The 24611-nt window shown below is 44.2% G+C and overlaps 1 protein-coding gene across 1 annotated transcript; it reads left to right on the top strand.

Annotated features, from left to right (window-relative positions):
- Positions 1 to 1275: 1275 nt before the first annotated feature.
- Positions 1276 to 24611, top strand: faxcb (failed axon connections homolog, metaxin like GST domain containing b). Its single transcript, XM_063198299.1, has 7 exons — positions 1276 to 1663; positions 6519 to 6654; positions 9539 to 9735; positions 19927 to 20144; positions 21575 to 21691; positions 24193 to 24383; positions 24477 to 24611. Exons 1-7 carry the CDS (start codon positions 1404 to 1406, stop codon positions 24609 to 24611), a joined length of 1254 nt encoding a protein of 417 aa, XP_063054369.1. The 5' UTR covers positions 1276 to 1403.

Below are 24611 nucleotides of genomic sequence, written 5' to 3' on the forward strand. Positions count from 1 at the left end.
GAGACGAAAAATAATCCTAAAGGCCGGGTCATCTGAAGACTAACAGAAATCACTGAACCATCCTTCAATCTCTGTTGACATATCCACAATACGGGACACACACACAAACACACACACAAGAATGGGGTTCATTCTGCAAAATAAGTAAATAATGGGGGTTTTGGAAAAAAAATGCTGCACATTTGATGTTGGCGAAGAAGAATTTATATGCTTCACAGAATTACAACAAAATAGGCCTGCTTTGTTATGTGTCCAAAGTTGAAGCCAAGGTTGAACTGTGTAGGGAACACTATCATGTTTGGAGGAAAAGGGACTACCACACTTTCACCAAAACAGCATCTCCTCTTTTGAGTATGGTGGCGGTACCGTGCCTCAGGCCCTTGTCAGTTAGCTATTATCAGTGGGACAATTAACTCACAAGTTTATTGACACATTTTACAGAAAAAACGGTCTGTCACACAGTTGATGTGCTGAAGCAGGACAATATTTTAGAAGCAAATCCACTTTCGATTGGTCTTCAGATCAATAAAACACACATTCACACATTCTGGAATAGCCCAGTCAAAGCCCTTACCTTATGGCAGATTTATGAAAATGGATGTGTACAAAATCCCTTCCAAAGAAGTGCGCCTTTTGACAATGGAAATGGTGTAAGGGCCCTTTAAGAAACCTTATGAAACGTCCTATCAGAAGTTTTGTAATTTTAAGGTGGGACAAAAAACTCAGCTGGAACAACACTGCGACACAGTCATGACTGAACAGTCAATACTGGCATGGGTACCGATCTTTTATCATCCGAAGTTATGGGTGACTCGCGTAAGTTTTCCATATTGAATTCCGCCGGGCATAAACGAGTACATAATTTTGGTAATTTATTATATTCGGTGTTGTGGTAACATTTTATTTTATTTATCTTATGTATGGGCTTGTAATACAGCTCTATAATAACATAATATTGCATTTGCATTTGTTCCATCAGAATAACAGTTAAATAACTTAAGATGGGTCATTCATTTAGCCTATATCTATTAAGAAGTTTCAATATAAACTCAAATATATAATGTTAATACTCAATAAAGCAATACAGATCATTTTGCTACATTGAATCTATTGCTACAAGAAAAGTGTTTCACAATTGAGCCTCCCTCACTGAAGGAGACGTGCAGCCTGTGCGTAATGACATCACCGGTCTCCATTAGCGCTGATTGGAACAGACAAAGGCACTCGCAGCATCCGCGGAGGACAGGAGCGGTGAGCATCGGCAAGGACCACTTCCCGTCAGGATGTCCTTCTCGCCATTACACGGCTCCACTATAACACAATGAAGGGACACCGGTAGAGAATTTAGATGAGGCCGCGTTGGACATGCAAAAAGGCACCGGGCCAGGTCCAGATGAGAGAAAATGTTCTGGGGAACCTGCTTCGCCTTATCCCGGTCGTACGTTGTGGAGCTTGGGCGGAATCAGAGCCTGCCCCTCGGACTCGGCGGCTCTGATGACCGCCACTCCTTTTATGGATACATTATCGCCTTTCCCCTACAGGACTACGGCGGGATCATGTCCAGTTTGGGATCGGAGTCCTGGTGGAGGAAAACGTTGTATATCACGGGTGGCGCTCTGCTCGCCGCGGCTGCCTACCTTCTGCATGAACTGCTGTCTATCAGGTAGGATGTGATAGGCCACGCCAAGGGCTCCGATGCAGCTGCTGGCGGATGGTTGCTAGGTGCATTCACTCTTAGGCATTAGCTGATTAAATGTGTGGTGTTGTGTGAGTGATTATGCGAGTGAAAGTCTATCATGAATGGCTCAATAAGTTCAGGGTACCAGTAACTGTCCGCATCTTATCTATTTCCCACTGATACAGCGCATGAGGTGAGTGCACCTTAATTCCCCAAAATCCATGCCGGGATTCGGGTTGCTGAGCTTGGGGACACACATTCTAGGCTACTAACACTAACAGTTGTTCCGTGAGGGATTAGTCTTTGTACGACCAATTTCCAAATCTTTTTCTTATTTGTTTACGCGCGGTACGTGCCGCACGAGCGAGCCATAATCCCTCCCCCTCTGCTCGTTACAGCTGATATGAAAAAAAAGAAAAAAATGTCCACAACTGTGTCGGTGAGTCACGTGTCGGTTTATGCCGAGCTGCGTGCCCGTAAGTTTCCCTTCCCTAGCGTGATGTCCTTTCACAGCATCCTGGTGCCCTGGACGTCCTCTAGCCTACTCAGCTTCACGTGGGCCAGAGAGTTCCTCCCACAAAAATGCAAAGGCTTTTGCTTTGATATTTGATGGCAAAAACACCATAGGGAGAATTTGGGAGACATAGGTGTGGCCTATTGTTAATGTGGCAAGCGTGCCACTGTCGACCAATTATAGGCTACAGCTCTCACCGACCATCACTGCAGTGGCCTAGTCTGGTGTAGTCTTGGGCTTGCTGTACATTCATTGCAGTGTTTTCGTCCCGAGGAGTACGAATTAGGCTTCTGCATTTAGAAAACGTTGCTTGCTACTTGGAATGATCGGTTTATAGAGTGTGGAAAAACACCGGCCATAATTGAGAAGGAGGTCGAAGGTTAAAAATGTAAGGTCGATATGGACGATAGATGACTGCTGTGGGTTTGGATGAGAGACTCGGTTGGCCTTTTAGAATACATGTTTTTTACATTTTGACACTTAATATGCAGAAGATGCTCAGTTGAATGCTTTTCTGAGTGCACATGCAAATTCCTGATGTAAACAGTCTATGTAAACAAACAGTGGCAGGTTTCAGCACCTAGGTACCATGGACAGCGACAATACGTTAGTCCGTGCAAGGCATTTCAAAGAGCAGAATGAGAAGTCATCAATACTGTATGAAGTAAGCATCATACTGGATTGCACAACTAATGTGAATATCACCATTAGTAGCATCACATCTCAGTCACATCCAGTGTAGTCTACATTTTTGTGGCGGGTAGCCTATACTGTATGTTTTGTGGTGGGTATACTGTATGTTTTGTGGTGGGTAGCCTATACTGTATGTTTTGTGGTGGGTCTACTGTATTTTTTGTGGCGGGTATACTGTGCTATTCTAAATAATGCATCAATCAATTTTAGGTGGGTATACTGAAATCCCTGACATTTTCAGCTGGGCACACTGCGTTTACCTGCATTCTACGTAGGCTACACTACTGGCCACATCCATTGTGTTTAAGTAGCCCACCCAAAGAGCAATTAAATCTGTCTCGGAAACGGTGAGGTGATGTGAAATACAGGCATGATTCAGACCGCAGATATGAGACTGTTTGCTTCGTTCTCTGTTGAATTATTGATGAGGGAACCAGATGCCCTTAGCCTGTCCTACTGCACTTGAGGATATATGTCAATCTGCTGAGAGCCTGGGCTACGCGTTCACTGTGGCATAGATAGACAGTAGCTGTAACTATTCTTTTATTCAAATGTCAGCAGAGAGCAGACACCCCCAAGCGCTCTAAAAATACAGTGCAAAAGCCATGTTTACCACCCACGCGAAATCCATAGCCTGCAATGTTGTACTGTATCTGAAAGTCCAATACATTGTCTGCTGTGTTTCCAGCGGATGTAGACTATAATGTCTGTCTGACACACACACACACACACACACACACACACACACACACACACACACACACACACACACACACACACACACACACACACACACACACACACACACACACACCATTTGAACATGTTAAAAGTGAAATCCCCAGCGGCTGTGTTCCAATCTGCTAGGATATAGCTCAGGGGCTTTCAGGACAATACACCACCCACTGCTGTTCTCAAACACAGTAGCCAATTAGGCCTTTGGCATTCAGACGTGACATTTCCTGAAAGTGCGGACACTTGGGTCCATCTGACCCAGATCTGCAACCAAGGATCCGTTGGCATATTAGGCTGCTACAGGTATCAACATAGACACACAAGTGTTTAGAGGTCAAGCATTATCGAGTGCTTTTATATGCAGTTCGTATCCCAAATATGAGGCATGTCCCGGTTATGATCATATTCAGGATAAGGTGTTTATAGTAGCACAGTAGCCTAAGTTATATCTCAGTCTACATTCTTGGCCGTTATAGAATTCCCTTTAAATACGTTAAGCCTGGATACCAGCAACAGCGTTCTATGGGAAGCCCCTGTATTCGGGATAAGGTGTTTACATGTGTCAGTATCCCGACTTCTATCGGAATACTCCACTTAGCATATCCCGATTTCTCAGTATCCCGAATAAGGGCTTATTCGGGAGACTGACACATATAATAAGGGCTTATTCGGGATACTGACACATATATTAAGGGCTTATTCGGGATACTGAAGTCGGAAAAAGGTGTTTCTATTGACGTCTGATATGACGAAATTTGGCTGCGCGCGCATCGCTGCCTCAGAATCGACCATGCTCCGTTCACTTGTACAGAGACTCGACAGGTGTTTTCTCCGAAATAAGATAACGGATGCTTGCAGTCATTTCAGATATGCAGTGGGCACCACAGACACGGGCATTCCTGCCGATGTCCTTAGTCCAGTCAGTAGTTTAATGTCTTGTATCAACAAACATCTCCTATGCTTCTGAAACAGCCTCTTCCCTCTCAAAATAGCATAACAAGTGTACTTTTTGAAATCTCTATTTTTCATCAACGTACACGCTTCAGGACGGCAGGTTTTCTCTCTTCAGGGTCTGCAATGTCTGTTCATGTGTGCCAGTTTTACATACAGCCTCCCCACTCCCTATTTTACCCATGCTTGCAGTTCACCTAGTGGCCACTGTCGAGAGAGCACAGCCCATTCATTCTGAACGGAGTCTGCACTCCGCCATTGGCGGCCCTAGAGTGCAGTACCACCCAGAAGAGTGGAGTCTCTCGTAATACCCTTAAAACATCTCTGGTGTGTTAGAGTCAACGATGTGCACGCATTCATGAGGACGTCGATTCTGAACGTGTCAATGCTCAAACGCATATTCGGGATATTTAATATCCCGATCATATTCGGGATACTGAACTGCATGTAAACGCACTCATTGTGAAGCACCTGAATTGTGTGTTTTTTATTTAAGCCAAAACTCCACCTTAACCATCTTTGTATTAACAACTGTTTACTATGGCTGGTGTCTGTGAATAACAAGTGTTGATTGTCATCGTTAATGGGTAGGCGTGTGCTGTGCATACTGCTTGTGTGGTATACTATGCACTATGAGTGTCTCAGGTGCAGGTCTTGTGATCTTATTCTCAAATGGATGAAAATGGAGGCTGTGTGCAGCTGTCACGTGTATGCCTCACAATCTCATGTGAGCCTGAGCTCAGATGCCCTGAATGCTCATTTAGATGCTCGTTAGAGATGGCCTAGTGCTGCAGGCTTAGTTACCTGACAAGTTGGAAACAAAACAGTATGTGTTGACAAAAAAATAAATTTAAAAAAAAACAACAGAGCTTGAGAGTGTAACCAAGAGGACAGATTGGAGCTTACTGATCGATACTGCTAACTTTTTCTAACTTGTGCAAAGGGCTGATATTTTGATACATTTGTCTTGTTGATGGAGTCATACTTCACAGAGCTGAAACAGATCTAATTTGTAAAACATCCGATTAGTAAAACAAGACTGAAAATGAGAAACATTTTCCCAAGGTGAAGTTGCCAAAACAAAAATCAACTTCATCATTACCAATTGCCAATTGCCGACTACAGGCCATGTCTAGAACCAAACAACAGTTCATTATCCCCAAACATGGGGATGCATTGTATGTGGTCTTACACTAAATAGTAAGTAATTAAAGTATATCCTGGGTGACCTGGCCTCATGGTTTGGGTGTTGGTCGTGAGAGCTTTGAATTTCATATCATCCATTGCTGATGCGGCCTTGAGCTAGGCAACCCAACTTCACATTACTGCAGGGACCATAACCAATACCCTGTCCTTTAAATAACATAGTCCCTTAATGCAGTGGTTCTTAACCTTTTTTCTTAAAGCACCCCCTTACCTCTGTCCAAGACAAGCCGCGCACCCCCAACCCAAACTTCTACACGCGTATATGCACAAAAAAATTATTTAAGTGAATAATTACAATGAATCTTGCTTAAAACATTTACCAATACCTTAATGACTTTACATGGGGACCAAAACATGTTTTCATTTGGTTTAATTTGGCCTTATTATAATGTTTGCTAGCAGAATTTTGGACACAACCTCAACACAAACAAAATTCCGTGCACCCCCTGGAATCTCTGGCGCACCCCCAGGGGGTGCCCGCACCCCAGGTTAAGAACCACTGCCTTAATGCACACCATTCCACAAGTGAAATGCTGTAATAGTCACTGAAAAACATTATTACCGTCACCACTATGACAGTACACTTGGCCTTTAGTAATGCGTTACGACTTGATCGTTGCCATTTTGGGAGCAGCTTATTTATAACAGGGGCTATGTCTTGCTGGGTTAAAGTTGCTTTGGATAAAAGCACAAGCTAGTGTAATGTAATGTTATTAAAATGGGTGCATGTTGGTGTTTCAGGAAAGACGAGCAGATGGACTCACAGGATGCCATCATCCTGCACCAGTTCTCAAGACCAAAGAACGGGATGCCCAGCCTGTCTCCATTCTGCCTCAAGATGGAGACCTTCCTGCGCATGGTGGACCTTCCCTATCAGGTAACTGTGCGTGTGTGTGTGTGTGTGTGTGTGTGTGTGTGTGTGTGTGTGTGTGTGTGTGTGTGTGTGTGTGTGTGTGTGTGATGTGTGAGAGAGAGAGAGAGAGAGAGAGAGAGAGAGAGAGAGAGAGAGAGAGAGAGAGAGAGAGAGAGAGAGAGAGAGAGAGAGAGAGAGAGAGAGAACCATTGTTGGATGTCAGATGTCCAAACGTAACCTGTGGAGAAAATGGTACATAAATCGAGCAGCGGTTTTCTTGGTAGTTTTGTTGTTACTGGTAAAAGTAAAATTGTAAAAACATTTCCTCACAGGTTTTAAGGTCAGGGATTGTTTTGGTCTGGGCACCGTTTATAATTCTTGAGCTATTGTTAGGGTTAATATGAATGGAAATCAATGGGAGAGCCCCACAAATTTGTGTGTGTGTGTGTGTGTGTGTGTGTGTGTGCGTGTGTGTTTCTATGTGTGTGTTTCTATGTGTGTGTGTACAAAGAATGTTAGAGTGCATACAAGGCAAATAGCTAAATGTTTTCCTGCATAATCATTCATGGCAGAAGTGCCCTTGAGCAAGCTATCTAGTTGTAACACCATTGCACCAGGGGCTGGACAGAAAATGGCGTTCCCTTTCTCAGGATCAGAAACAAGTGTAATGAAATGTAAAAGTGTAACCTTGGTATGATAAGCTGCCATTAATCATAAATTGAGGTGTGTGTAGCACCATAATGCACGGCATATCACCGGTGGCACGCTTTAATAGTCATTGACAATGAACCATTGTATTACTCTACTATGACATAACAGAGGACCTTTAGTAATGCACTATGACTGTCAAATTTATTTAAGCAATAAGCCACGAGAGGCCGTGGGTTATGCTCGATTGATAACGGCCAAGGGGAGTGGGGCACGACGCGAAGCGGAGTGCCGTAAACGTCCCCTTGCCCGTTATCAATAGAGCATAACCCACAGACTCAAGTGGCTTATTGTTTATCTAACACTGTTACACTTAATCGCTGACCACATTTCTTTCACACATGTTTTCCTCTTAACTTACACCGCTGATTCCAGGCGGAGGAGATACATGATGAAATCTTGTGCGTTGAGAGCACAGACAGACAAAATACACGGTTTGGGACTTTCTCAATCCAATATGTCCACCTCTGTGTAGCCTCTTATTGCAGATGGGGTTGCCGGCGGGCCTATTCACTATTTGCTGAAAATACTCAACTACATCATAACAACATTGCTTGTATGACAGTACCAGATTAAGACATGGCCATTACAATTTTGGTGACAGTAAGGTTATAACATAGGCTCTACGCTAAGGGGTTAACTTATCTTAGGACAGTCCTAAAAGACTACACATATAAAACACAGATTGAATAGTATTATTTTCCGCCACAGACATAGCCGTGCACTGTTAACAGCAGATGTTGTTGGGGACCTGAACAGTGAAACAGACCCAAATGCCTTGCTATTTGTGACCCATAATAACAGAGCTGTTTGATGTGCAAATAGGTCCCCTTTCTAAACCCTTTGCTTGTCTGACATGTAAATATATGCTCCACAAAGACTACTGAGGCTGAATGGGCTGGATCCTGTCTATGTAAGTTGGGAATTAGCAGTCTGTCTGGCACTGTAAGCAGCTCACTGAGATACAGACCAAGATGCATTGGAGAATTGGCAGAGTAGGCTCCTAATGGAATTGGACCGGATCAGAACAGAGTCCTGTCATTCCCTGAACATTTCCTTTCCTGCTGTCTCGAGTTGGAAACATTTGCCGTCAATGTAGCTACAGTATGTTATTGCTGCTGATAAAACTGTGTGTACACCATTGTGTTCCATTTCCAACAGCAGCAACATTCAGTTATTTTTTTGAGGAAGGAAACATACTCTCTTATTTCTTATTGTCTTATTGTTCTTATTGTCTATTATTCTTCGTAGCATCAGAAAGCACAGTGTTCCTGATTTCTCAAACTGTTGTATCATGAAATTAGGTCATATGGTCAGAGTCCATCAGGTTAAGGGCAGACCAAAATGCAAAGGCACCACCTTTTGGTGTTGCAGGTGCCCTAATGTCAACTATAGCTACATCTCCTACAGTGGACACAAGTGTTTTTGCTCACAAGCCTCTTTACATGGATTAAATCTTTCATTTTCCCACTTTAAGCAACATTAACCTAATTACATCTGCGTAAAGTGATACGCGTCTTATCCATCCCTCACAATGTGAAGTGAACTGCAGGTCAGTTTGAATGATCTGTGGCTGCTGCCATGGTTGATATATCATAAGTCAAACTAAAGTAACATACTGAATAGCTACAGCTGTCTTTGTAGACAACACAGTGTCTCAGAGACATCTATGTAAAGAGTTAGACTGTTACTATAGGATCTGTACGGCAAAATTGACCATATATGGTCAAACATGGCTGATCTTGCTGTTTTGCGCAGCTTTCACAAGTTTCCGGATGTAGCGTTTGTTTCCATAGAGTATCATTCAAGTCTCTGAGAGGAATTGATAAAACAACATTTTTTGGGCATTTTAAAGCTCCCCATTTCAACGAACTGTTTAATTACTCAACATTAAATGGTAACATGTTTCAGGACAATGGCAACACAGCCAACTTTGTAGAATTAGTACATGTAACCTAGCCATGTTAACACAAATGTACCTGTAAAGCAGAGATGAGTTTAGCTGGAAACTCTGAGGCTAGCGTAAAACCATGTGACCAGAGATCAAAGCTCAAGGTAACTCTGTTATATCTATGGCTATGCAGTGAATTACAAGAGACAACCTCACAGTATCACCATCAACACAGACACAAAGTGCTTCATAATGGCCACATTGTGAAAGAAATTTAATCGAATTCCACCTTTCTTCTTCCTCCTCCAGAACTACTTCGACGGGAAGCTGTCGCCTCAAGGGAAGATGCCCTGGATCGAGTACAACCGTCAGCAGGTGTTCGGCACGGAGTTCATCATCGACTTCCTGGAGGACCGGTTGGGCGTGGACCTTAACAAGGGCCTGAGCGATCAGGAGAGGGCCGTGTCCCACGCCATCACACGCATGGTGGAGGAACACCTCTACTGGTAAGGGACAGAGTCGGGGGGGGATAGCCTGATTATCATCGACTTTCAAATCTCTTGGTCTGACAAAGAACATAGCAATTAACATTTCCCAAACGGCATTTCCCAAACGGCCTCCATTGGTTTGTTAATGGTTGTTTGATTCCCAAGAAAATGGGAGGGGTTCCCGATTTTTTGGGAGCTCAGAGCATAGTGAGTGAGTGAATGAGTGAGTGAGTGAGGGAGGGAGGGAGGGAGAGAGGGAGATAGACCTGGATGGTGGAGGAACACCTCTACTGGTGAGGGGTGGAGAGGTGGATAGGGAGTCAGTGAGTGACTGAGTGAGAGAATGGACGGGTGCATAGTGAGTTAGTGAGTGTGTTAGGGAGGGAGTGAGTGAGTGAATGAGTGAGGGGAGTGATGAGTGCTTGAGTGCTTGAGTGAGTGCTTGAGTGAGTGAGTGAGTGAGTGAGTGAGTGAGTGTGTGAGTGAGTGAGTGTGTGAGTGTGTTAGGGAGGGAGGGAGTGCTTGAGTGAGTGAGTGAGTGAGTGAGTGAGTGAGAGATTGGGTGGGTGGTACATTGTATGTGACTGGGTGAGGGAAGGAGTGAGTGAGTGAGTGAGTGAGTGAGTGAATGAGTAGGCATATTGTGAGTGAGTGTGTTAGTGAGTGAGAGATTGGGTGGGTGGTACATTTTGTGTGACTTGGTGAGGGAATGAGTGTGTGAATGAAAGAATGAGTGAGTGGGTGAGTGTTGTAGTGAGTGAGGGGAGTGATGAGTGCTTGAGTGCTTGAGTGAGTGAGTAAGTGAGTGAGTGTTTGAGTGAGTGAGTGAGTGTTTGAGTGAGTGAGTGAGTGAGTGAGTGAGTGTTTGAGTGAGTGTTTGAGTGAGTGTTTGAGTGAGTGAGTGAGTGAGTGAGTGAGTGAGTGAGTGAGTGAGTGAGTGAGTGAGTGAGTGAGTGAGTGAGTGAGTGAGTGAGTAGGCACATTGTGAGTGAGTGTTTGAGTGAGTTAGTGAGTGTGTTAGGGAGGGAGTGAGTGAGTGAATGAGTAGGCATATTGTGAGTGAGTGTGTTAGTGAGTGAGAGATTGGGTGGGTGGTACATTTTGTGTGACTTGGTGAGGGAATGAGTGTGTGAATGAAAGAATGAGTGAGTGGGTGTGGTAGTAAGTAGGAGATTGGGTGGGTGCGTTGCTTGCGAGTGGGTGTGTGAGTAAGCTGGTGAATGTGTGGTTGGGTGAGTGAGTAAACGGTTAAACATCTGTGCTGGTGAGAGAGTGAACAGCTGAACATCTGTACTGAGTGAGTGACTGAGTGACTGATTGACTGAGCATCTGAACTAGTGCATGGGTGAGCGACCAAGCATACATGTGCTGTGAGTGAGTGAAACTGAGTGAGTGAGTGAGCGAGTGAGTGAGTGAGTGAGTGAGTGAGTGAGTGAGTGAGTGAGTGAGTGAGTGAGTGAGTGAGTGAGTGAGTGAGTGAGTGAGTGAGCGCGTGAGCGAGTGAGCGAGTAAGCATCTGAGCATGGCATATGTGCAAGCATGTGTGCTGTGAAAGAGTGAAACTGAGCGAGTGAGTGAGTGAGTGAGTGAGTGAGTGACCAAGCATCTGTACTTGTGAGTGAGTGATTGAGTGAAAATCTGGACTAGTGAGTGTGTGAGACAAGAAGCGAGCATCTAGAGTGAGTGAGAGAGTGAGTGAGTGAGTGAGTGAGTGAGTGAGTGAGTGAGTGAGTGAGTGAGTGAGTGAGTGAGTGAGTGAGTGAGTGAGTGAGTGAGTGAGTGAGTGAGTGAGTGAGTGAGTGAGTGAGTGAGTGAGTGAGTGAGTCAGCCGTACCATGCCCGGAGACTCTGAATGATTCACACCAGCAGCCGGGAATGGTGGGGACCACAGTCTGCTTTAGGGGAACAGAGTCATCCGGTGCTGCTGTACCATGCTTGTTAGATTAGTGGGAAAGAGGTGCATGCCCGTTGGTGCATGGGAGATGTTTCCAGTTAGGCTAGGCACGCCCATACTTCTTGGGCACAGCCCATAATCTCGTCCTCGACTTGTGCTTGTAGCCTCGCACTTCGCTGATGCCCCACCTACGTGGAGAAAACAATAAAGTCGCCCCGCTGTCAGCCTAGCCGTAACATCCCATCCCAATTGCTAATAAGAAAATGATATTTTTCTTACAACTTCAGCACAAGGCCACAAGCACAAGGGAGGCTGGGAGTTAAGATAATGGAATGAAGCCCTTGTGACACTGCTTTGGATTTAGTGCCTCGCCAACCCACCTGTCCTCAGTTGTTCCCTCCAAGCTGAAGCTATGCATACAGTATGACATCAGAATCTGTTGTCTGAGTGATTGCATCTCTGATAGCAAACAATGGCATTTGATAGACGGATGATTGATGATTGATAGAGCTTGATGCAACAGCCAGACTGTGTACGGTGGGAGCTCAGGAGATATGGACTGGCCTGTTGGAGGCATTGGCACTTTTGTATGAATTAAATAGACAAATAATTAGTAATTATAATGTGCAAGCAGTGAATATGATTTTTTAAAAATATTGAAATGTATTCAACAGTGTCACTAGCTGTTGTTATACCACCCTGATGTCTATGAAAGAACTTTAACGTCTTAGACCATTTCATCACACTGTCTGTCTACCACTTCTGTCTGGCACCTGGATAACTGCTTTGTGGATGTGCGCACCCCAACCTCCAAAAACTTCTTCAACGACCTTGACTACTCAGTAGCTTAGGTCGCTTCTGGTGTACACGCACAGTTAGAGTGCTTCTGAAACTATATATGATGCTTGCTTAGAATACTACTATCTACTGTGACCTTCTTAAGTAAGTAAGTTGCTTTAATTTGATGCAGATGGAATCACTGTCTGATCCGACTCACTGTTGACCCAACTGGATTATTATAACATTGCTATGGTATGCTATGCTATGCTATGGTAACAACAGGTTGGCTTCTCTTGCCTCTCCTTATGAAATATCCCTATGGTCTCTCATGCAAACCTCTAAACGCCCCAAAGCCATTAGCTCTCATGTAAACCTCTCACTTAGCATCAGTTGCTCCTTGTCCTCTTCAATCTCTGGTTTCCTAACCTCACTCTTCCTTTACTCCTCTCTCTCTCTCTCTCTCTCTCTCTCTCTCTCTCTCTCTCTCGCTCCCCCCCCCCTCTCTCTCCCCCCCCCCCCCCTCTCTCTCTCTCTCTCTCTCTCTCTCTCTCTCTCTCTCTCTCTCTCTCTCTCTATCGACCCTTCCCCTGAAGACAGAGCTATTTATAGCCCCCCATATGGCTATCGAGTGCATTATTTATGGTGTTGCGGGGAGGCCAGTGTAGTGGGGGCTAGTTGTTCTTCAGGAGTCGGTCTACTATATAGGTGTTGCTCTCTATTTTCAGTCTGAAGGCCCGAAGAGGTGCAATGTGGAGCTCCTCCCCCCCCTTCCTCTCCTCTTCCTCCTCTCCCTCCTCTTCCTGCTCCTGAGCGCCGTAAATAACATTGACTGACTGATTGACGGTTCATAAATAAAAGCAGAAGCTGGAGTGCGTGTGCACATACTGTGACAGCCAGGAGAGGCCTCAAGGCCCCTGAATGACAAAAACATGACTGTGCTGTCCATTGAAGTATGTCTAGTGGCTGAGGTACTCCGAGTAGATTAACCTATAGGACATATGAGATTTGTTGTGCTCCTCCTGCCATTTTTTTTCACTGTAAGCTCCCTTTCAGGTTAATGAGTGGTACTGTACGTCATGTTGACAATGCTGCATCCTGAGGCTACAGCTGTTAAGGTAGATGCTGTAGTGGAAATGTCATGCATGGGCTACTATTACAACTGCATCTCTTAAAAAGTGAGGAATGAACCATAGCGTTGGCTGTGGCTCAAACTGCTAAGGAACTGTTGTTACGCTGGGGACCTGAGTTTAATTCTCGATGCTGCCCCTGTCTCTATCCCCACTGCTTTCCTGTCTCTATCTTCACTGTCCTGTCTCAAATAAAGTCCAAAAAAGTCTGCCTCAGCCTGACTGCATCTGTCTGCATATTTGAATACATTCTATTTTCTTTAGCTTGCATGACCTACATGTATGGTCAACTAAATAGTCTCTAAATACTCTAAGATGTCACATTGGGAAAGCTGGCAGATAGAGTCAATGTGATTGACAATTTGACTTTAAAAACATTGTAATTATTATGAAGATGCGGCTATGGGCATATGGGGCCGGCCAGAGGACAGATGGCATGGGATACAACATGGTAATGAGCTCCCTCGTGGGATTTTCTGTTGGAGCAGGGTAGGAAATATCACTGTGTACTACTACTGTGTAGTCATGGTGATGATCAGGATTTGTCATCCGACTGAGAGAAGACAGTGTGAGTGAGTGTAACGTCCACTGCACTGCTTAAACTTCCAATTGGTATTTAAAAATTAGCAACATTTTGACTCTTCTGGTTCTCCAGGAAAATAGTTCAGCCCAGAAGAGTCAAAGAAGACCCAGCAAACATTCAAAACATTGATCATTTGAAGAGTTTGTTTCTAAATCTATATCTATAGCAGCGATGGGCAACTTTCATGATAAGGAGGGCCACCATCGGAGGGCCACATGACCACTGACCTGACTGCGCATTGTTTGGAAGGAATAGCAGTGTTCTCTATCGACCAACAGTATAATTATTACAACAGATGAATAGTAGTGGTTTAAATAATATTGTCATTATTATTTTTTAAGTTATACCTTATCTAAGGGCCATACTGAGTGCAGAGGCGGGCCGCATGTGGCCCCTGGGCCTCCAGTTGCCCATCCCTGATCTATAGCAATACCAATTGAAAAAATTGTCAAAATGAAATATTTTCTATTGTTTCTCTCACACTGGTAAAACTGCTGTTTTTTTGTTTCAACTTGATTTGATTTCAATTACTAACTACTATTTGGCCACTAGTGCACCAATGTTAGTACCTTAAACACAATTAAAAATACGTATCTATGCTGTGATGCCAACATGAGACTGTATTTTCCCTTTTTTGGACATCATCACATTGTCCAACTGATGGTATGTGCACATACGTAATTTCTCCTTTGAACTTTAGCATTCATTATGGCTTCTATCTTGTCCCACCAGTATTACCATAATGACTGTGCTTGGTACAATAGGGCAATAGGGCTGTAGTATTTCTTCTCTAAGGGTTGTTGTCCAGGACATGGCCATATCCACCTAAGAGGTAAGGGAGGTCCGGACATCCCTAATTATTTAGAGAAAATTATATTTATCATACATGAAAAAGGGGATCTTCTCCATTGTCCGCCATTTTGAATTTCCAGAAATTGATATTTTCAGCTGCAAAACATACTCTATTTTGTTCTTACTAGTAAATATTAGTTCATTATTTAGCAAATATGAATGAAAAGACAGAATACAGCACCGTTTCAATGAGCATAGTTACAATAGATACTCAGGGCACCATACACTGTGCACCTTTAAATAATATCGTCGTGCTGTGCACAAATTATGGACGTCCCTTATTTCAAACTCCTGGTCCAGGACTGCCATTGTATCTTGTATCCTGAATATGGGCCATGCCAGCATACGCTGCTGAACAGCAAGATGACTGTGTTGTAAACATCCGCTGAGTAATGTCCCTTTTCCATTCATTTGAAGTGAAAGCTGATGCCACAACAGAGCATGCAGCCAGAGCACTATTGACCACGTCCTTAACTGGGCCGGGAACATGATCTGTCTTTTCTGGGCTTGATTCCTTCCATATATCCGGCTAGTGAGTGTGTGTGTGTGTGTGTGTGTGTGTGTGTGTGTGTGTGTGTGTGTGTGTGTGTGTGTGTGTGTGCGTGTTTGCGTGTTTGCGTGTGTGTGTGCGAGCTTGTTAGTGGGTGTGTTGTTCCTATTTAAGCTGGGGTTAAAAGATGTATGAAATGCAAGATTATGAAATGCACATTCAGATTCTCTGCCTCATCCAACCCTAATTATACTGTTGCTCCTTTATAGTGAATCGGAAAGTACCCTAAATTAGCCCATTAAATCCATCCATTGCTGTATTTACCCATAAGGGCAGTCAGTAGACAAGTTCATAAAATGTAGAACTACAGCTGATGAGTCATTTGAGTTGGAGAAATGAGCAATGTAACGAAGAGTGAAACCCTGTATACATAACACTGCTCATCCTCGAAGATACAACAGATACTGACAACACAACCGTCAGATCGGTCAAACTATTTTGTAATCTGTTTGGATGGGATGTATTGCAGTATATGCGTCACTAGATAACAGGATGTCCATAGGTAAACAACACCGACATATTGGCAACTATGTCAAAGCAACATCTGCCTCAACCAGATTTTTTCCCCCAATTATATGTGTATTTTAGGCCTTCCATGCTTTCCTCAGACATCACCTCAGCACCTGATTGTCTCATAGGACAAATTCAAAATATTCACCACAGTTTGCCACATCTAATGAGAAATTTTTCATAGTGATTGTGATTTTTCACTCATTCAAAATGTTAACTCCTTCCCCGATGTGAGTAAAAGATTAAATTTTGAGTGGGACTGGATCCTCACTCAGCAGTCTGGTCTCTGTTACCGTCTGGAATGCTACCTAGAGAGAATGACAAAACGTTTGATTAATGTCTGGCTAATGAAGTCCCAATCTGATAGAGATTTAATCCATTTAGATGAAAATGAGATGATGTGCTGATGGGTCTGGAGATTGGGGAGGGTTGGGCTAGGGGTTAGTCTTGTCAAAGCCAGCGATGTCTGCTTTGTCTCCTCCACCCCAAAGAGATTCTATCACTTGATATCTTGTGTAAATACAGGTTTGTTTTCTATTTGCTTGGCATTCGTATGAACGGCCATCCGGGTACTTTGCTCGTGAATGTGCATTACGGCCTTTTTTGGGGGAAATCAAACCGAATGTCTCATTAAGTTACATGCAACATCGGCTAGCCTAAATGAACACAGTACTTCAGCCATGGCTGTTTGGCTATATTATTTGAACAGCCGGCAACACAAAATGTTTTCGGCATGTTGAGCGTGAACAAAGCTAGTCTACAGGTCATTGTCTTTCGTTTATTCTTTAATGTTTCCCCCCCAAAAAAAGGGCGTAACGCATATGGCACACGTCACGCCGTTCATGTGTATTGCTGACTGCCTGAAGCCCCTTCATCAGTGCCTCAGAAGGCACAGGTGCGATTGGTATCGCCTGATTGGTATCACTGATACAATCACCTGAGCGATATGTATCACCTGACATTTAAAATAAGTGTGTAGTGAAAGTTGATGATCGATATGTCTGAGATGCCTGGTCTGCACCTTACCAAAAATATATCACTAATAGGGCCGGGTATCACAGCCATGTTCCTGTATCGATTCGATTCCGATTCTTAGGGCTTTGAATCGATTTATCACGATTAAATTTGATTCGATGCGATTCATTCCGAATTGATTCAATCCGTTCCCTTCTTGGTGCAAGGATTTCGCCCAAAAGATGCTGTTGCCTATGTCTATATAAAAATGTCAAAGGGCTGTGGCTTGACAGTGTCAACAGATTGCTAATTTGTAATAAGTAGGCCTAGGCCTAATTGACTAATACCTACTGGGTATTTTCCATAGACCTAAATTAAACAAAAAGAACAAAAAGAAAAAGAACAAAAAAAAATCAATTTTGTGCCCTGTGAATCGATTATGAAATTTTTTAATGATATTGATCGATTATCGATTAAATCGATTATTTTACCCAGCCCTAATCACTAATAGTCTGAAGTGCATAAATTCAGGACAAATTCATGCCACTGAAAACTCAAGTCAGATCTGTTTTGTTGCCTCTAAGATATAAATTCCTTGCTGTGTGAACCATTTTCGTAGTACAGTGCAGTATAATGAAGTAAATGCCATTTCCTGAAATCGACGAATTGCTCCTGTGATGCTGCACCATATTGCAGCAATAGAGTAACAAGTAGTTTATTTGACATTGGCAGTGAAGCTAAACTGCCATCTCAGTGTCTTTTTACTGCAGTGCTGTGTTGTTTCAGTGTTGTGTGTTGTCTGGCCATTTGTCCTGTGTCTGACTCAGTTAGAGCTGGGCTCATATTGCATTACAGGGGAGGGAGCACTGCCAGAGACTCCAAGCCTCCCACGTCACTCACACTCACACACAGGCTGGCTGTACGTGACAGTTATTAAGATGTGTGTGTATGCTCTTCCTGTCTGGTTGTGTGTGTGTGTGTGTGTGTGTGTGTGTGTGTGTGTGTGTGTGTGTGTGTGTGTGTGTGTGTGTGTGTGTGTGTGTGTGTGCATGCGTGCGTGCGTGCGTGCGTGCGTGCGTGCGTGTGTGTGCGCGTGCACGTCTGTGTGTGTGTGTGAGTGTGTGTGTGTGTGTGTGTGTGTGTTAGTTTGTTCCCGCGCGTCTGCGTCTGTGTGTGTGTGTCTGTGTGTGTGTGTCTGTGTGTGTGTGTGCGTGCGCACGTCTGTGTGTGTGTGTGTGTGCTTGAGTGTACATGCACGTCTGTGCGTGTTTGTGTGTGCACTGCATGTGAGCTGTGCTCTCTCTGTGGGTACTGTGGTTCAGTGTAGAGGTCATAGTAGAGCACATACAGTCAGGGACGCCAACAGGGAGGCACAAAGGGGTCAGTTGTCCCAGACACAGGTTGAGAGGGGACCCAGAAGTGGGTTCTCATAGCATTTATGTATGCATTTATAGAGGGGCCCTTTCAAATGAGTTTGTCCCGGCACCCCCTGGGTGGAGGGGGTCTTTCAGATGACCTGTGCCTGGCCAAAGCAGTCATCGGCCCTGCATACAGTAAGTAGTGTGTGGACACTAAGGGCTGGTGCTGTGCTGATCTTGGATCCTGGTATAAAGAGGAGAGAGGGCACTGACGGGCAGAAGAAAGAAACAAAAGTTGGACTTTGGACAAAGTCTTTGGACAAAGTCTGCATGTCCTTAAAATTTCAGAACATTCTGTGCAAGCACAAAAGTTTTAGAAGATTTTGTGTCACCTGGCTAGCACAGTCAAAAGCAATGTTGTTCTCATCCATAACCAGAGGCAGTTTTTTTCTTGATACCCATGTCTATTGCTTGCTCTCGGTGTGTTTATATGGTAATATGATTGCAATGTATGTATATCTGCACTATCACCTGTGTGTGTGTGTGTGTGTGTGTGTGTGTGTGTGTGTGTGTGTGTGCAGTAGGCAAGTATGTATGTAATATGTTGGTCATTTCTTTATGTTTGCTGGATTATTGTCTACTGCTAGTGTGTGTATAATGCATTTGTCATAGGTATGTAATATGTTTGTAATGACCTCCACCAAGGAGGTAATGTTTTCGGTCAGGTTTGTCTGTCTGTCTGTTTGTCTGTCTGTTTGTCATCAGGATAAATCAAAAGCTTATGAATGGATTTTCATGAAATTCTGTGGAGTTGTTGGAAATGACAAAAGGAAGAAATAATTCAATTTTGATGGTGATACGGATCATGATCCGTATCTAGGCTAGGGCGAATTTGGACATTCCAGTTTCTAACTGTAGTCAAATGAATTTAAGCCCATTGGGAAACTCCAGCTCCCATTGTCATTGTGACACAGCACTCCACAGCACACAAGTGCACACTGCACACAACGAAATTGCATTTATGCCTCACCCGTGCAAGGGGGCAGCCCTCAGTGGCGCCCCATGGGGAGCAGTGCGGTGGGACGGTACCATGCTCAGGGTACCTCAGTCATGGAGGAGGATGGGGGAGAGCACTGGTTGATTACTCCCCCCCACCAACCTGGCGGGTCGGGAGTCGAACCGGCAACCTCTGGGATGCAAGTCTGACGCCCTAACCGCTCACCCATGACTGCCCACATGTAGTAGTCAAACAACTTCCTTGGAGGAGGTCTGCACTCTCCGAGTGCATTTCTTTATGTTTTGCATGACTATGTTGCCTATTGTCAGTGTGGATGTGCAGTGTGGATGTGCTATCATTTGTACACTGTGCTGTATATGCATATACGTACTTGTACAGTATGTGCATGTAATACGCTTGTAATGTGTTGTGTGTATAATTCCTTCATGTGAATATACAGTATGTATAATATGAAGTGTTACCAATATATTTGTAATGTGTTTCTGTTTGCAGGACTATTGCTTTTTGCCACGAGTTGTCACTAGTCACTACATGTGTTTATGTGTGTATGTAATATATTTGTAATGTGGTTTTGTGTTGGCAGGACTATCGCCTACTGCCAGTGGGTGGACAACCTGGAGGAGACGCAGAAGCAGCTGTCCATCTCCGGGCCCCTGAGCGACGTGCACAAGTGGATCGTGAGCCACGTGACGGGCAGCGTGGTGCAGAGGGAGATGTATGGCCACGGCATCGGCCGCTTCTCCAAGGAGCAGGTCTACACACTCATGGAGAAGGACATGAGGGCGCTGGCCATACTGCTAGGTGGGTGAGGAGGATAGTGGGTTTCAAAGGGTGAAATATCAACCAATAGTTCATTCATTGACAGACAGTGGCTACAAAACATCCATGGTGGCACTTATCTATGGTAGCCTAGCCCATGTTCATAGACTGTGTGTGAGAGGACTGCAAATAGCCGGTTTAAATAAGAAAAAAGCAAAGCAGCTAGCTAAGTATTGCTCACTATCTACAGTTATAGGCAGTTTGCATATATGGAGAATGAGATGCCACTTGTATCCTTGAAGAGGCTGTAGACCACTATAATTTTGGTATTGATGTAAAAGACACATTATTGCTTCTTTAACATTGTTTGGGGCGCTGTATTGTTTTCTCAATAATTATTGGTCCTCCCAAATAAACGAATCAAACTGTGTGTGTGTCAGCATGTGCGTTTGTGTCAGCATGAATGTCTGCACACGTGCATGCGTTACTGTGAGGATAGTGTCTGTATGTGTTTGTATGTTTATATGAGTGCGCAAATGTGTGTGTTCATATTTGTGTGCTTGTGTCTATGTAGTATGCTTGTGTGTGGTGTGGTGTTTTTGTTGTTGAGTTTACGCGTATCTCCCTGTTTGCGTACATGGCACATTTTGGTTTCATTGCGGCGAAAATGTGTCCAGTCATTAGTTGGAGTGTGAGTCTACCTCGCTTCAAATGAAATGGAATACAGTAATATATTCAAAAGGTGAAAAGTGAGAAACGGTCCCACCATGCGACAGTTTCTCACTTTTCAGTTTTACAATATTTTGGTCAGCACCCTAAAAAGAAGAAAAAAAATGATGGTTGAAGCCTGCTCCAACCTTTATGAGCATGTATTCAAAAGTTATAATGATCAGTTTGCTATTTGTTATGAAAGTGAAGTGAAAGTGAAAGCCCATTGGGAAACTCCAACTCCCATTGTCTTTGTGACACAGCACTCCACAGCACACAAGTGCACACTGCACACAACGAAATTGCATTTATGCCTCACCCGTGCAAGGGGGCAGCCCTCAGTGGCGCCCCATGGGGAGCAGTGCGGTGGGACGGTACCATGCTCAGGGTACCTCAGTCATGGAGGAGGATGGGGGAGAGCACTGGTTGATTACTACCCCCACCAACCTGGCGGGTCGGGAGTCGAACCGGCAACCTCTGGGATGCAAGTTTGACGCCCTAACCGCTCACCCATGACTGCCCTGTCATGTTGTTATGGCACATTATCATAAAGTGTCCTGTAATTGAGTATTGCGTGTGCATGCTTGTGTGTGTGGCCTATAGGTGATAAGAAGTACATGATGGGGTCTAGGCTTATTGATTGAGTATTGTGTGTATGCGTGTGTGTGTGTGTGTGTGTGTGTGTGTGTGTGTGTGTGTGTGTGTGTGTGTGTGTGTGTGTGTGTGTGTGTGTGTGCGTGTGCGTGTGTGTGTGTGCCCTATAGGTGATAAGAAGTACATGATGGGGTCTAAGTTGACCACGGTGGATGCCACAGTGTTTGGGCACCTGGCCCAGGCTATGTGGAGCGTGCCTGGCACACGCCCAGAGCAACTCATTAAGGGTATGTAGACCATCATCAGTGCACGCACGCACGCACACACACACACACACACACACACACACACACACACACACACACACACACACGCACGCACACACACACATACTGGCTATCACACGTGTCCAGAGCAACTCATTAAAGGTAGGTAGACTATCATGAACGCACGCGCGCACGCACACACGCACACACATGATGGCTATCACACACACACACACACACACATGTGCCCAGAGCAACTCATTAAAGATAGCCACCAAGACCATCATACACACACAGACGCACACACGCATGTGCGCACACACACACAGTGGCTGATTAAGGGTAGGCAGACATCCAATGCCATCAACAACACACACACACACACACACACACACACACACACACACACACACACACACACACACACACACACACACACACACACACACACACACACACACACACACACACACACACACACACACATTGTATTGTATACACACACTATGTTTATCCATTAAATAATTTATATATATATTTATATATATTTATATACTATATTTGGAACAATCTGCCCGACCACATCCAGAATGCCCCTTCACTGGCCATGTTTAAACAACACCTTAAGACACATCTCTTCCTGGAGGCTTATGGCTGCTAGCTCCACAAGCACATTCTCTTACATGCACGCACACATACACTTTCTTACATGATACCTTGTTACAGTAAGTGACCTTGGGTGTTTTGAAAGGCGCTATATAAAACGAAAGTGTTATTATTATCATTATTATACAAGGAGAGTATTTGCCTGTGCATGAGGTATATTTTGTCAGCGTATACATTTAATCGCATTGAAATTGCACATCTAAACGTGGCTATCATTTCATATGCTCTACATTCACCTTCATGCTCTCCATTTTAGAGTGTCTCCATGCACTATGTTTCATAAGGAGGAGTAGGAGGGCTGTGACTGAGTGGTAATCACACGCACTCACGTAGACCTGCTGATTAAAGTTAGGCAGGCTACCTACCAATACCATCAACACACACTCTCAGATTGTATTGTATACACTATTATACATAAAAATGTTCATATTTAAGGAAATTATTTGCCTGTTTACATGAGGTTTATACATGTAATCGCATTAGAAGCTATGGCTATTGCCATATAGTGTACATACACTGTCATGCTCTGCATTTCAGAGTGTCTCCATGCAGTGTGTTTCATAAAGAGTGGTAGCAGGGCTGTGACGGAGTGGCCATTTGTCTGTTTGATAACCAGGCAGTTTGGTAATCGTGGCTGTTACAAAAGCAGCTACTGTTTCTGTCCACTAGAGGGCACTGTTGCTCCAGTGTTAGTACACCTGACAACTGAGGGAAATTCAAGGTCTCAAAGAAATTGTATAATAATGATAATGATAATATAAAAATGCAGTTTTTGAAATATAAGAGTGTACATGATGTGTGTGCATGTGAGTGTACATAAGAGTGAAAATGTGAGATAGATGTTGAATACACTTTTTCTCGCGTGAAGATTTAAGGAGATGCATATTTTATTGTAGGCTGCTACTTTATGTAATGTCTATTTTAGGAACTTTTGGAACTGCAGTATGCTGTACTGTATGTATGTGCTGCAGTGTTTTTGCCGTGTCATCTTTGTGTTACTGGTAGTCTGACATTTCTATTGTATATCCATCCACATTTGTCAACATCCAAGGCTTTTTGATGGAATTTAAATTTGCTATATAAACACACATAGCTTGTACTTTGACTTTGCATTGCACTTAACAGACAGTTTTACCTAAAGAGTCTTACAACAGAATGTACAAGGGCCCATTCTATGAAATGGGTTCCTTTTCCATGTCAAAAATTGGTCAAAATTCAAGTTCTCTTTTTTTGCCTTTTAACACACTGTATGTAATATCTATGTTGCATCATCGTTAAAGGCATAATTTCACAAGGATATAAAATTAACCGATTTTGTTGAATGGCCCGCAAAAGCTTAAGATGCGTGGAAGAATAAAGAATAAGCGAGGGGTAACATCCAGGATGCAGAGTCGCCGCGGTGAGAGAAGTTAGTTGTACTTAGTAGTAGAGTAGAGTAGAGTAGATTAGATTCACAATACATAGATACACAAATACAAGACGTAAACATTATTGCACATTGCAGTAAACATATAGCAAAAAATTGAGTATAGCAAAATGCCTTACATCAGTTAACATACACATGCACGCTCTCTCTTACACACACGCGCACGCACACACACACACACACACACACACACACACACACACACACACACACACACACACACACACACACACACACACACACACACACACACACACACACACACACACACACACACACACACAGCTTACACAAACACACAAATACAAAACCTACACTCAGACCTACTACACATTATTGTAAACATTGCAGTAAACATATACAGTAGCACATATTTGTACTTATAATACTAATACTAATACTAATACTTCCCATTTCCCCTCTTCCTCAGGGGAGCTGATCAACTTGGCCATGTACTGTGAGCGCATGCGACGGCGGCTGTGGCCCGAGTGGTTCGTGGACGTGGACGACTGGTGCTACACGGGCGAGGAGAGCGAGAGCGGCCGCTCCTCCCCGGGGCGCCTGCTGGACTTTGGCCTCTTCTCGCGGACAGACACCCTGGAGGAGAGCGAGTCCGGCAGCGGCAGCAACCCGGCCTCCGACGGCCCCCACTCGCGCCCGCACTCACCCTCGCGTCCGCCGCAGACACACACAAACACAAACTTGCTGCGTGCGCAGGCGGACTCGCACACCCACGCGGGCTCGCCGGACTCGGACCGCACGGGACGCTCGCTGATTGATTCGGACATTGACTCGGACGGAGAGTCCGTCCCGGAGAAGAAACAGGAAGTGGTGACGCCTGACCTTTGA

This window comes from Engraulis encrasicolus, chromosome 5 (genome assembly GCF_034702125.1).
Source record: "Engraulis encrasicolus isolate BLACKSEA-1 chromosome 5, IST_EnEncr_1.0, whole genome shotgun sequence".
Lineage (NCBI taxonomy): Eukaryota > Metazoa > Chordata > Actinopteri > Clupeiformes > Engraulidae > Engraulis > Engraulis encrasicolus.